Source organism: Ranitomeya imitator, chromosome 6 (assembly GCF_032444005.1).
Source record: "Ranitomeya imitator isolate aRanImi1 chromosome 6, aRanImi1.pri, whole genome shotgun sequence".
Classification (NCBI taxonomy): Eukaryota; Metazoa; Chordata; class Amphibia; order Anura; family Dendrobatidae; genus Ranitomeya; species Ranitomeya imitator.
In genome coordinates, this window is record NC_091287.1 from 514,852,374 (window position 1) to 514,867,716 (window position 15,343).

General features: G+C 40.5%; 1 protein-coding gene across 1 annotated transcript in view; it reads right to left on the reverse strand.

Moving 5' to 3' along the window:
* The window catches only part of CSMD3 (CUB and Sushi multiple domains 3), a 2,093,798-nt gene that overhangs the window by 786,606 nt on the left and 1,291,849 nt on the right, over window positions 1-15,343 (reverse strand). The window contains exon 19 of the mRNA XM_069731799.1: window positions 14,162-14,350. Within this exon, the coding sequence (XP_069587900.1) occupies window positions 14,162-14,350 (189 nt within the window). The remainder of the gene's footprint in view (window positions 1-14,161; window positions 14,351-15,343) is intronic.

Below are 15,343 nucleotides of genomic sequence, written 5' to 3' on the forward strand. Positions count from 1 at the left end.
CAATGACCCTTCAATTTTTTCAGATGACTTGAGCTATCTCTGTTTACCTATCAGTAGTATTCATCCAATCACACCACTGTGCAAACTTTACAATCTGTATAAATCCTTCGATCAATCAAAGAAGAATCTCCGCAGGTAAGTTCATTTTAACAAAAACCTTGCATACAATTCAAAAGCCTCTCACAGAAAATCATTATCGTTTCTCATGGTTTATGTAAGATGAAAAGTTTTCAAGGACTTTGTTAAAAACTTTTTTTAAGCAACTAACTCATGTTTTCTTTTAGAGTTTCAATAACAGACACAGTGTGATAGTTTTCCTGTATTACCATGGCCACGATGTGTCATTGGCACCGCTTGGAAAATATAATAAAATGTTTAAGTGATGGCACCATGCCTGAATACTAAAAAAAAAGCAGCATGATTACATTTTGATCTGATGTAGCAGTACATCAAAACTAGTTCACCATTTATGAACAAAGGTGGCTACAAATAAAGGGAAACTAAACATTGTCTCATCCCAAACAAAAAACTTGAGTAACGTGTTTCGAGAATGAACTAACCCCTTCTTCAGGACTTTTACAAAACAAACTGGCACAGACTGTAATGCATTAGCCCCAACTATAACATTACAAAATAAATTCTGCACAAATTTAGGAACTTTTCAAGTTCCCATGATTGCTTCTTCCATTATCATGGCCACAAGATACAGTAGACTTAAATTTTTGTATTGTCTCTGGAATTTTTTAATATATTGCCACAATGTCATGAAACATAAGAAGCTACCTTAGAATAATATTTTTTGTTAGCAGTTTAAAGTATCCAATTGTATATTTTTGCATAGACAAAGGTTCCAATAGACCAAACTTTTGCAAAAAAGGGTGGACTTTTTGGACTTGTTTGACATTATAGCAATCTGTCTTTATATTAAAACCAGTTTTCAAATATCTTGTTTGGGAGTTTTGAGCTACTATATTGGGTCCTATATGCGATCCTCATCGCTTAGCTACAATGGAGAACAATTTCAATGATTGTCTCTGGCTCTAGAAAACTAGGCATATACTGGAGGCAAATTTGCAATCATCAGCCCGGAAGCTGTACATGGCACGTACTTGGATGTTCCAACATGACAATGATCCAAAACACAAGGCCAAGTTGACCTGCCATTGGCTACAGCAGAACAAAGTGAAAGTTCTGGAGTGACCATCTCAGTCTCCTGACCTCAATATCATTGAACCACTCTGGGGAGATGTCAAGTGCGCAGTTCCTGCTAGACAGTACAGGAATTTACAGGAATTGGAGGATTTTTGCCAAGAACAGTGGGCAGCTTTACCATCTGAGAAAATAAAGAACCTCATCCACAACTATCACAAAAGACTTAAAGCTATCATTGATGTTAGAGGGGGGAATACATGGTATTCAGAAATGCGGCATGTGAACTTTTGATCAGGGTCATTTGGATTTTTTTGGGATGTAAAAAGAGAAATCAAAGTAGTTTGACAATAAATGGCTTCACCCAACGACTAACCATGAGTGGAGAAAAAGTTTTGGTGTTACCATTCCCTAAAGCCCTTCCTCCTAAATGCTGAACCTTCTTTCTGCAAAAAGAACTTCTCCACTATTACAGAAGATCGACTCTCCACTCTAATCTGAAGATCACATCTCACCACCTGTGCACTTGACCGGATCCCATCCCACTTCATCCAACACCACAGACTTGATCCCATCCCTAACCCATCTCTTCAACCTATCACTGGCAAATGGTGTTTTCCCCTCAAGCTTCAAACATGCCTCAATCCCACCTATCCTCAAAAATCCCTCTCTTGACTCATCCTCTGCATCTAGCTATCGCCCCAAATTACTTCTCCGCTATGCCTCAAAGCTACTGGAACAACATGTCCATCTTGAACTGTCCTCCCACCTCTCTTCTTGTTCCCTCTTCGTCCACTTTCAACCTGGCTTCTGGTCCCATCACTCCACTGAAACTACTCTAACTAAAGTCACCAATGACCTATTAACTGCCAAAGCCAAGCGACACTACTCTGTCCTCCTCCTAGACCTGTCCTCTGCCTTTGACCATTCCCTATTACAGACCCTCTCATCTCTTGGCATAAATGACTTGGCCCTATCTTGAATTTCGTCATACCTAACAGACCGGACATTCAGCATCTCCCACTCATATACCACCTCCATACCTCACTCCTTATCTGTCGGAGACCCGCAAGGTTTAGTCCTAGGGCCTCTGCTCTTCTCCATCTCTACCTTTAGCCTTGGACAGCTTATAGAGTGCAACATCTTTCAGTATCATCTCTATGCTGACGACGCACAGATCTACATCTCTGGACCAGATATCACCTCCCTACTAACCAGAATCTCACAATGTCTGTCTGCTATTTCATCTTTCTTCTCTGCTAGATTTCTAAAACTTAATATGGACAAAACAGAATTTATCATCTATCCCCCAACTCACTTGACTCCCCAAAAGACCTATCCATTAAAGTAAATGGCTGCCACTCTCCCCAGTCCCTCAAGTTTGCTGCCTCGGGGTGATCCTTGACTATGAACTCTCGTTCAAACCACATATACAAGCCCTTTCCACTTCCTGCCAACTTCAACTCAAAAATATTTCCCGGATCCGTACATTCCTAAACCAAAAATCTGCAAAAACTCTAGTCCAAGCCCTCATCACCTCCCACCTTGACTACTGCAACCTCCTGCTCTGTGGCCTCCCCTCTAACACTCTCGCACCCCTCCAATTTTTTCTAAACTCTGCTGCCTGACGAATCAACCTGTCCCCTCACTATTTCCCAGCCTCTCCCCTCTGTCATTCCCTTCACTGGTTCCCCATTACCCAATGACCCAAGTTCAAGACCCTAACCATGACAAACAAAGCCATCCACAACCTGTCTCCTCCACATATCTGTGACCTCGTCTCCTGGCACTTACCTGCACGCAACCTCTGATCCTCACAAGATCTCCTTTTCTACTCCCCTCTTATCTCCTCTTTCTACAATAGCATACAAGATTTCTCCCATACATCCCCCATACTGTAGAACTCTTTAGCTCAACACATCAGACTCTCGCCTACCATGGAAACCTTCAAAAAGAACCTGAAGACCTACCTCTTCCAACAAGCATACAACTGCAGTAACCCACTATAGACCAAACCGCTGCACGACCAGCTCTACCCTCGCCTACTATATTCTCACCCATCCCTTGTAGATTGTGAGCCCTCACATGCAAGGTCCTAAATCCTCATGTACCAGTCGTGACTTGTATTGATTAAGATTATTGTACTTGTTTTTTATTATGTATACCCCTCCTCAAATGTAAAGTGCCATGGAACAAATGGTGCTATAATAATAAATGATAATGATAATATTCTCTGAAAAAAGGTCAAGAAAGCAAAAAGTCTGCCGGCGTATGTAAACTTTTGAGCACAACTGTATATCTAGAAAGAATATTTGAATTAATCTAACACAAAAAAATAAATAATTTTATTTAAAAAACCATTCTTTTTTCAGGCTGGGCTTTTAAAACATAGGTACAATTTAAACACAATTACAAAAAAATGAATTGATAAAATAAAAAAAACATTAAAAATATCACATTAACTGAAAATCTAAATTTTAGGGTTGCTTCAGACATCTGACATTCAGAAATGCTTGCCTTAAAGCACTACAGGTTGAACTCTGGTTTTACAGGAATAATTTATGAAAAAATATATTTTTCTGCCGCAGACTTTTTTCAACTTTAATGAGCTTGTGTTCACAGTAGTCACATTACTTACTGCAAAATATATTTGGAAATTTGTCAGAAATTATTCCAACATTAGAATTCAGATCAGCCATGAAACCACAAAAATGATAGTCAGTTACAATACTGTTTGCCATTATATGTATTTTTTTCCCTTGTTTCCTGGACCTCTGCTCAGCTCACTTCACTGACTTGGCAGTTTCAATAAGCGTCAACTAAAAAAGCTTTTTTTTTACTCCAGAACATCAAAAATTCATAAAACTCCCAGAACAAACTTTATGAATGTAATGACTTTGCTTAGTGTGCAATATTTTACCAAACACATTGCATTAATGGAGAATGACAGCATAGTAATAAAGCAAAAAAACTGTAGAAGACAAGAAATAAAATATGATGGAAATAAAATAATTAATGATTGTCTTTCTGAAAGCTGTATATGAATCTGCTATCTCTTGCTACAGTTATTCTGTTGACCATACAGTGTGCAACTAACAGATTAGCAGAAGCCAGGCAGATCAGCTGAAATTAGGGTTACAAGGTCTATGTTTAAAGAGTCTGTATTAGTGATGAGTGAGTGTACTCGTTGCTCGGGTTTTCCCGAGCATGCTCGGGTGGACTCCGAGTATTTATGACTGCTCGGAGATTACGTTTTCCTTGCAGCAGCTGAATAATTTGCGACTACTAGACAGTTTGATTACTTGTGAGGATTCCCTAGCAACCAGGCAACCCCCACATGTACTCAGCCTGGCTACTAGCTGTAATTGATTCAGCTGAGGTGATGAAAATTGATCTCCAAACACTAACAAATACTCGGAGGTCACCCGAGCGTGCTCGGGAAAACCCGAGCAACGAGTACACTCGCTCATCACTAGTCTGCATAAGCTAAAAAAAAAAGTTTTTTATGCAATCTTGTACTTATGGGAATATAAAATAAATGTGTCATCAGAATAATATGTCATTATCTATATTTAAGGGGAACGTCAATAGGATCAACTCTCTTAAGCTGTCTATATGGGTATGCAGGTCATAGAAAGATAAATAAAATGATACCTTGTTATCTATGATTAAATGTTTTGTTCCAGAGAAATCTATGTTTTTCTTAATATATAAATTAGCTGTTAAGATCTATGGGTCGGACATAGATCTCCCTGACAATCTGCCTCCAGAGTTTATTGTAAATGGAAGGGGGCGTTACATGTTTGAGACATGCAGATCAGAAGAAGACTGTCAGTCATTACATGTCTCAAACTGGTAATACCCACTCTCATTTAAAATAAGCTCTGGAGGCAGATTCTCTGGGAGATCTATGTCCTGCCCATAGATCTTAGCTAAACATTAAGGACATTTTTGATTTCTATGGAAAAAGATATCGGATCTCAAATACCAAGGTATCATTTTATTCAGCTTCCTATGACCTGCATTCCCATATCGTCGGCTCAGGAGTGTTTATCCAACTGATAAATTATTGCTTTTTTCTGGAAACTAAATCTAACGGGTTGAACCTTTCTGTTCTGAAGAGATCATTTCTCAGCACACAGACAAGATATTAATGATAGGTAGCACCTACCGTATTTATAAGTAACATAGGAAGAATTCACCATTCATAATAGATGATAGACACAGCTCACCTCCTCCCCCTCCCTGCAAATAACCTCCCTATACACATATTCTAGCATGCTTAGGGGGCTTTTCAATAGATATTGAAGGGAACCTGTCATCAGGATACTATACCCCTTACTCATGCTTATTAAATGCCGACCTTGCCTGCAGAATCTGATTTTGAAGCTATAGAGACATCCAAAATTTTAGGAGTAACAGTAGCTTTCATTTTTATTTCCTACTCATGAAAATAACCAAAAAATGAAATACTATTACTCGTTAAGTTTTAACGACAAGTGCAACGGGGAGTGCACAGCACTTACAGCTCCCCTGCCTCTTTCAATATCCACTACCCGCTGTCAGTACTTTATAGACAGGTCTCTCTTGTCTCAGTGAACTGATATCTCTGCCCAAAATTTTGCACAGGTACAATTATTGCCTGAAGCCTTCTCATAAAGCCTCCTTCACACATCTGCGTTGAACGCACGTGTTATATCCATCGTTTTCACTGATACCACACATACCCATAATGTATGCTGCTGTGCACATGTACATGTTTATACAAGGGCCGTGTGTCTGTGAAAAACACATGGAAACATGTCAATTTTTTTCTTGCAGTATGGATGACACGGGCCAATACAAGTCTGTAGGCCCGTGAAAAACACATACAGCACACAGATAGCATCAGTGTACAATCCATGTGCCATCTGAGTGCTTCCCTTGTTTAACACTTTGTCATTTCTTTCTTTCTTCAAGCTGAAAGAACACTGATGACACTGATGGTAAAAACAGAAGAATGGATGACACACTGAAGACACCGATACCAGTTTTTAAAGTACGTCTTTTATACAGATGTGTGAAGGGGTTCCTAAGAGAAAGTGGCGCATGGGCAGATCAATAGTCTGTCTCTCGCAGCAACATCAGTAGCATACTGCACATACACACTAGCCATTCTGAAAAGGAGATCTCGGGGCAAAGATGGAGCCTGCACAAAATCTTCGGCAGGGTAGGCAGGTCTACAAGACATGAGTCAACAAACAGTCAAAGATCATAAGCTGGTGATGGCCAGGAAATAGGAAGAGAGGTAGGAGAGTTCTAAGTGCATTGCCCGCCCCACTGCACTTGTGGTTAAAACTTAGATGCTGGATTTCACTAAAACTTTGAAATAAAAATCTACATGTAAGGTTAGGATTAAATAAGCATTAAAGGGCCTTTACACACATGCAATTAGTTAGAGATGTATTATCCTAATGATAACTTCCCTTTAGTGAGTTAAATCACAGGCTGCTTATTGCAGATTACGGTCCATATAGCTGCTATAAAACATATGTTTAAATGCTGGTAATAACAGATCAGGCAAGATGGCTGGCACCATACCATGCTCAGTAACAATCAGAAAATCAGGAACCATAAAATAAAAATGGATTAAAAAAATATTATGTCTGTTTTAAAGGGAACCTGTCACCCCCCCAGGCGTTTGTAACTAAAAGAGCCATCTTGTGCAGCACTAATGCTGCATTCTGACAAGGTGGCTCCTTTAGTTATTGTTCGTTGCACTGCAGAAATAATCACTTTTGAATTTGGTCCCTCATACCTGTGAAATCACCAGGAAGACAGGTCTTTCCCCCCTCATCCAAACGCCTCCCAGTCATCACTCTGCGAGAAGGGTGCCGCCTCCTCGGTGTTATTCAGTTGTCCAGGCACCTGCGCGGTCATATTCTGCCTTGGACATGCACAGTTCGCGCTGCCCGACAACTGACATCACTTGATGTTTTGTTTACTGTGCCTGCGTGCACCCTCGGGATCTCGAGCCGCGCGTGCAAGCAGGCGCAGTAAACAAGACATCAAGTGATGTCAGTTGTCGGGCAGCACGAACTGCGCATGCCCAAGGCAGAATATGACTGCGCAGGCGCCTGGACAACTGAATAACACTGAGGAGTTGGCGCCCTTCTTGCAGAGTGACGGCTAGGAGGCGTTTGGATGAGGGGGAAAGACCTGCCTCCCTGGCGATTTCACAAGCATGAGGGACCAAATTCAAAAGTGATTATTTCTGCAGTGCAATGAACAAAAGCTAAAAGAACCTTGTCAGAATGCAGCATTAGTGCTGCACAAGATGGCTCTTTTAGTTACAAACACCTGGGGGGTGACAGGTTCCCTTTAATCATCATTATTATACAATTATAAAGGTGAAATAGTTTGCTTCCATTAATTAAAGGAGGCTGAGATGCAATACCAGGCAATATGAAGGGATATGGGTGCAGCTGTTTATGAGAACAAAAGAGTAATCACAAAATAAAAGAGATTGGATAAAGGAACTGCGGGCAGAAAAGATCCAGATGACTAGAAGTGCAGTGAAAATTATTCTTTTTTTTACTTTTTATTATTGCTTTTCCATGTTGCAAAGGTATGGTACGTGTTTGTATGTGATTTTGCATGTTCTTGTGTAAGTGTGTATGTGTGTTTGAATCTGTGCGACTGTGTGCGTATGCATGTGTGTATGTGTACATAAAAAAGCGTGTGTACATGTGTCTAAAAATACAGAGATTATGTGTGTGTATATGCATGTATGTGTTTGCATACACTATGTGCAGAATTATTAGCAAACTTGTAGTTTGATCACGTGATCAGCTCGCAGAATGGTCTGCTTCCCCCACCTGAGAGGACTGACTGTAATGACCTGGTGGTCAGGACAATAATGGATCTGGTGGTAAAGAGCACACGGAATGACCTGATAGTTATTGATAATAAAGGACAAGCTCTGGGACGTGGGAACTCTGCTGACCGCAATCCCTAATCCTATCAAACACACTAGAAATAGCCGTGGATTACGCCTAACGCTCCCTATGCAACTCGGCACAGCCTAAGGAACTAGCTAGCCCTGAAGATAGAAAAATAAGCCTACCTTGCCTCAGAGAAATTCCCCAAAGGAAAAGGCAGCCCCCCACATATAATGACTGTGAGTAAAGATGAAAATACAAATACAGAGATGAAATAGATTTAGCAAAGTGAGGCCCGACTTATTGAACAGACCGAGGATAGGAAAGGTTACTTTGCGGTCAGCACAAAAACCTACAAAAGGACCACGCAGAGGGCGCAAAAATGACCCTCCGCACCGACTCACGGTGCGGAGGCGCTCCCTCTGCATCCCAGAGCTTCCAGCAAGCAAGACAACAATAAAAATAGCAAGCTGGACAGAAAAATAGCAAACCAAAGAAATACAAGCTGGAACTTAGCTTCAGCTGGGAAGACAGGTCACAAGAACGATCCAGGAGTGAACTAGACCAATACTGGAACATTGACAGGTGGCATGGAGCAAAGAGCTAAGTGGAGTTAAATAGAGCAGCCAGCTAACGAATTAACCTTGTCACCTGTGGAAGGAAACTCAGAAACACCCACCAGAGGAAGTCCATGGACAGAACCAGCCGAAGTACCATTCATGACCACAGGAGGGAGCCCGACAACAGAATTCACAACAACTGACTTGGCGACAGGCCGTATAGAAGGAGCTTCCGTTGCCTGGGGAGAGCCGTGCAGAGCAAAGCCATGCAGAGCAGAGTCTTGCAGAGTCGTGCTTATAGAGCAGAACCCAGCCAAAGAGATGAGTGCTCAGTCCAGGGAGCACCAGCACCACACAGACTAGCGACTGCTGATGCCTGCCGTCAACAGCAGGGACCAGAGAGAGATAGAGGAGCAGTGTGTGTCCGGTGACCGCCATAAAGCCAGGTGCCAGTCGTTTGAGGATATTGAGTATTGCACGTGTGCTGCTTGACAGAGACAGGAGCGTGACTGTCAGCTACCCTTATCTGTGCTAGTTAATAACAACCCAGACACTTGTGACTTAACCTTGCTAGCATATGTTAGTAGAGCCATGCTGGGCTCGTACAGGATGGTAGCCCTCACCGTTAGTTGGCCACCATAGTATATGGACTAGGGGCAATGGAAGGTACCGGAGACCGACCACTGTCACCAGAAGACAGGGTATTGTTGTGTGCTGAACCCCATTAGTAAAGACACTGCGCCCGCCGTTGCTGGCACTATAGAGTACGCAGCAGGAGCTGTCATTTGTACTGTCGTACTTCAGTTTTGCCACTTACACTGTTTAACTCTTTACCTCCCTGCGTTGAGTATTTTCCCTGTAAATAAACCTGTTAACCCTTGCTCTGCCTCCCGTCCGTCACTGCATCCCGCGTTCCTGCGATTTCTACAGTGTGTCTGTGCATGTGTAGGTGCATGTATCCGTTCGTGTGCATGTGTCTGTGTAATACAGAGTATAAGTGTGTGTATATGTGCTTATGTATCTGTGTGTGCGTTTGTCTGTTAGTATGTATGTGTGTGTATGTGACTGTATGTGTGTGCATGTATGTATATGCGTGTTTGTGTCTGTGTGTAGGTGTATGTATATGCGTGTTGTGCTTGTGTCTGTATAATACAGAGTGACAATGAGTGTGTGCCTGTATTTGCATGTATGTGTGCACATGTGTGCATATGTCTGTGTAATACAGAGTGTATATGTGTGCATGTATATGTACAGTATGTACAGTGGGGCAAAAAAGTATTTAGTCAGTCAGCAATAGTGCAAGTTCCACCACTTAAAAAGATGAGAGGCGTCTTTAATTTACATCATAGGTAGACCTCAACTATGGGAGACAAACTGAGAAAAAAAAATCCAGAAAATCACATTGTCTGTTTTTTTATCATTTTATTTGCATATTATGGTGGAAAATAAGTATTTGGTCAGAAACAAAATTTCATCTCAATACTTTGTAATATATCCTTTGTTGGCAATGACAGAGGTCAAACGTTTTCTGTAAGTCTTCACAAGGTTGCCACACACTGTTGTTGGTATGTTGGCCCATTCCTCCATGCAGATCTCCTCTAGAGCAGTGATGTTTTTGGCTTTTCGCTTGGCAACACGGACTTTCAACTCCCTCCAAAGGTTTTCTATAGGGTTGAGATCTGGAGACTGACTAGGCCACTCCAGGACTTTGAAATGCTTCTTACGAAGCCACTCCTTCGTTGCCCTGGCGGTGTGCTTTGGATCATTGTCATGTTGAAAGACCCAGCCACGTTTCATCTTCAATGCCCTTGCTGATGGAAGGAGGTTTGCACTCAAAATCTCATGATACATGGCCCCATTCATTCTTTCATGTACCCGGATCAGTCGTCCTGGCCCCTTTGCAGAGAAACAGCCCCAAAGCATGATTTTTCCACCACCTTTCTTTACAGTAGGTATGGTGTTTGATGGATGCAACTCAGTATTCTTTTTCCTCCAAACACGACAAGTTGTGTTTCTACCAAACAGTTCCAGTTTGGTTTCATCAGACCATAGGACATTCTCCCAAAACTCCTCTGGATCATCCAAATGCTCTCTAGCAAACTTCAGACGGGCCCGGACATGTACTGGCTTAAGCAGTGGGACACGTCTGGCACTGCAGGATCTGAGTCCATGGTGGCGTAGTGTGTTACTTATGGTAGGCCTTGTTACATTGGTCCCAGCTCTCTGCAGTTCATTCACTAGGTCCCCCCGCGTGGTTCTGGGATTTTTGCTCACCGTTCTTGTGATCATTCTGACCCCACGGGGTGGGATTTTGCGTGGAGCCCCAGATCGAGGGAGATTATCAGTGGTCTTGTATGTCTTCCATTTTCTAGTTATTGCTCCCACTGTTGATTTCTTCACTCCAAGCTGGTTGGCTATTGCAGATTCAGTCTTCCCAGCCTGGTGCAGGGCTACAATTTTGTTTCTGGTGTCCTTTGACAGCTCTTTGGTCTTCACCATAGTGGAGTTTGGAGTCAGACTGTTTGAGGTTGTGCACAGGTGTCTTTTCATACTGATAACAAGTTTAAACAGGTGCCATTACTACAGGTAATGAGTGGAGGAAAGAGGAGACTCTTAAAGAAGAAGTTACAGGTCTGTGAGAGCCAGAAATCTTGATTGTTTGTTTCTGACCAAATACTTATTTTCCACCATAATATGCAAATAAATTGTTAAAAAAACAGACAATGTGATTTTCTGGATTTTTTTTTCTCAGTTTGTCTCCCATAGTTGAGGTCTACCTATGATGTAAATTACAGACGCCTCTCATCTTTTTAAGTGGTGGAACTTGCACTATTGCTGACTGACTAAATACTTTTTTGCCCCACTGTATGTGTGCATGTGTGTATGTGTCTGTATAATAGTGTATAAATGTGTATATGTGGATATTTGTTTGTGTGTGTCTGTTTTGACTATGTATGTATGCATATGTGTGTACGTGGGTCTATGTGTGTTTGTGCTCTCTTTAGATGAGTACTAGACAATGACGTATGTCCTTTATTTAAGAAAACTTTCATGGACAAGGTTATTGAGGGCAGGACGAATGCAGGTATGCAGGCAAAGGCGTTCTTTTACCTGCATAACTGCATTTGTCCTGCCCTCAAAAAGTTTGTCCATGAAAAGCTTTCTTAAATAAAGGACTTAGGTTTTTATGATATGGTAAATGCAGTGTTGCTGCTTTTTTCTCTATCTATAACTTTGCTTTTTTATTTTCATTTCAAATAAATGAGTCTGTGTCATTATTTCAAGTAAATTATTTTATTCTGTGTATTTTTTTTAAATCTATGAGATTAGTAATAGGGGCATGTTATAGATGTCGCTCCATTTCTAACCTGTGCAGTTGATGTCAGTGGCCATAAAACATCTGACATCAACCCCACAACCATTACTCCACTTGCCACTACAACAATGCATGTGGTAAGAGTCAGGCGAAGCACCAGGCTTGGCACATTTAATAGATATGCCTTTTGTAGGGTGGCTGAGGGCTGGTATTCTTAGACTGGGGTGACAATATCCATGGCCCCTCACCAGTCTAAGAATACCATCATCCAGCTGTTTTGGGGCCCAACATCATTTTTTTTTAATATTTATATAAATAATTTTAAAAAACAGTATGAGACCCCTCTTTTCTTGATATCCAGCCATGATAAAACTGACAGCTGAGGGTTGCACGCCACAACTGTCAGTTTTACCTGTGCTGGTTATAGAAAATAGAAGAGACCACAATTAATTTTTTTTGTTTATTTATTTATTGCACAGGCGCTGGCTGATTATTTCTCTCATCAGCAGTGCCTGCTCTTGCTGTTATCACAACTGCAGCCGTGGGCTAATAGGAGTAATACTCTCTCATAAGTCAACGCATGTGACTGGAGGTAACCCTTTAACAGCTGGTTACAGCTGCTGGCTCACGCTGTCATCTGACATCATGGGAACCGCAGCTTTCTTATCGAAGGTAATGATCTTATCGACGATCAGAGCCGCCAGCGTTTCTCGCACTGTCATGCACATGACAGGGTGGGAAGCAGACAATGTTCAGGGCACCAAACCTGAATAGTAACATGGACTTCCTGGGGAAGTTTGTGATCAGGATCCGTGCACGAACACTAGGTGTTTGGTACGGACCCCAAATTTTTCTGTTTTGGGTTCACCCATCTCTAATCATAAATGGTTTGGCACTTTTTCTCCTCTACAAGATTGTCACTAGCATCACTTCTCCAAGTGTAATGCCATACTGTATCAAAATTGTTTAGGTAAACTTAACTACCGTAACTCAATGACTGTAAGACGTTGGTACTTTGAGATTGACTGATCAATGATGATCTTTTCAAGAAATTTTTACTTTATGAAATGATGGACACTCCGAAAAGGGATACCAAATGATACACAAAAATACTACTTAGTTTGGGCTGTAAATTGTTTCTTTGCCAACAAGTCTTGACAAATCAATAACCTGCATGCCCATATAGGCGGCTTAGGATGGTTGATCTTACTGACTGATTCCCTTTAATAAAGATATGTTTTTTCTCGTATCTTTGTCTCAATCTTCTTTCTCTTAACGTGTTGTTTTTTATGGTGCTATTGGTTAGTTAGTATAAGTGGACATATAAGTTATGTGTCTTATTTTATGTATAAAATCTAGTGATGAGTGAGTGTGCTCGTTTCTCGGGTTTCTTCGAGCATGCTCTGGTGGTCTCCGAGTATTTCAGCGTGCTCGGAGATTTAGTTTATGTCGATGCATCTGCATGATTTGCGGCTGCTAGACAGCTTGAACACACATGGGGATTGCCTGTTTGTTACACGTGGTTTCAGGGCAATTGGAGGCATTGCAGTACTGCATCATGGCACATCAATTTGTTACAAATTAAATCTTTTACAAAATTAAAAAAAAAAAAAAATCATCTCTAACGGATGTTTTTTATTTTTTAAGTGGGCAGCCACTCTGCTATTTTTTACTGCCACCATCCTTTCCTTTCCTTATGTATTCATTTAATGACTTTCATTAATGCATGTTTTTATGAAAGTTTATTACTATGTCATCATATTAGACCCTCCAGAACTTTAAACTTTTAATAGTTATTGGATCTATGTTTAAACTAGACTGACATTCATAATTCCTTGCCTTATTCTCAAACACATGTCAAAAGGAATCTATGTCACTGAGCGTATATTTAATATCATGGGACATTAACATAGATATGAAACTAAAGGAGCCTTACTGTAAGTACTATAACATAACCTTGACTAGTCCTTGACTTTAAGATTATGTCTGATGTTTAGTAGCCTACAATCACATTATATTGAATATAAACTATCATAATGTTGAACTGCAGTACCAGAGAGCAACATCGACATTGGCAGTGTTGTTTCTCAAGGAAATTAGTCATATTATTCCAGCCTTATACAACCACTTTATTTTTAAACATATATGTCATTGGTGCTTTACCACTTGCTCTTTTCATGAAGGTTACTTTATCAAGTTGATCATTAAGTTCTTACCATCACAAGTTGGAAGGGGATGGCTCCACCAATGATTCTTCTCACACAACAAAGGTTCTTCATGGCTTAGTGTATATCCAGCCTGACATCCAAAGGAAACAGTAGATCCAAAAGAAAAGTCATAGCCATAACGATGACCATGTACAGGAATTCCTGGGTCCAAGCATGAATGGGTATCCACAGTTACACCTAAATCAACAGCAATGAACAGTCAATTTAACTATGAGCCTTAATTAAATATTTACATTAAATATTGCTAAGATTGTTCTGTCTATCTATCGATCTGCTGATCTTTCTACTGTATCTTTTTCATGCTGTCATATGTATGTCTATGAAGAAGTAAAAGAGGGTTAGCTGATGTCATGACCATAGGGAGCCCCAAATTGATGGATATACCTCCCTTCAAATTGTGTAGCACTCTAATAGAGGAAAGTGACAGTCACATGACATTTGGCTATGAAGTGATGGATGCCTTTGGACGTGCTGGATAAAGTGAGAATTGGGAGCATGGAATGTTAATATATAGAATAGTCTGGGATCTGAAATTAGTTAGCTGCCTTTAATACACGATGCCCTTTAAAAAGCCTCTAGCTTCAGAGCATAGACCATTCTGCAAAGAGCTTTAGTTGGCATCTTTGCATACAATGACTTTGCTTTATAAACTGTTGTTAACGACACTATATGAACCATACATTTTAGATAGCTGCTGATGAAGGGCTTGTGTGAGCAACAGATTTTTCTGCCCACCTTCCCACTCCTCTTGTAATAAATGTTTTATATATATATATATATATATACACACACACACACACACACACACACACAGTGGGATAAATAAGTATTTGACCCCTTGCTGATTTTGTAAGGTTACTCACTGACAAAGACATGAACAGACTATAATTTTAATGGTAGGTTAATTTTAACATTGAGAGAAAGAATATAAAAAAATAAAATCCAGAAAATCACTGTATATAAATTATTTGAATTTATTTGCATATTGCAGTGAGAAATAAGTATTTAATATATATATATATATATATATATATATATATATATATATATATATATATATATATATACAGTGGGGAAAATGAATTCAGTCAGTCACCAATTGTGCAAGCTCTCCCACTTAGAAAGATGAGAGAGGCATGTAATTGACATCATAGGTAGACCACAACTATG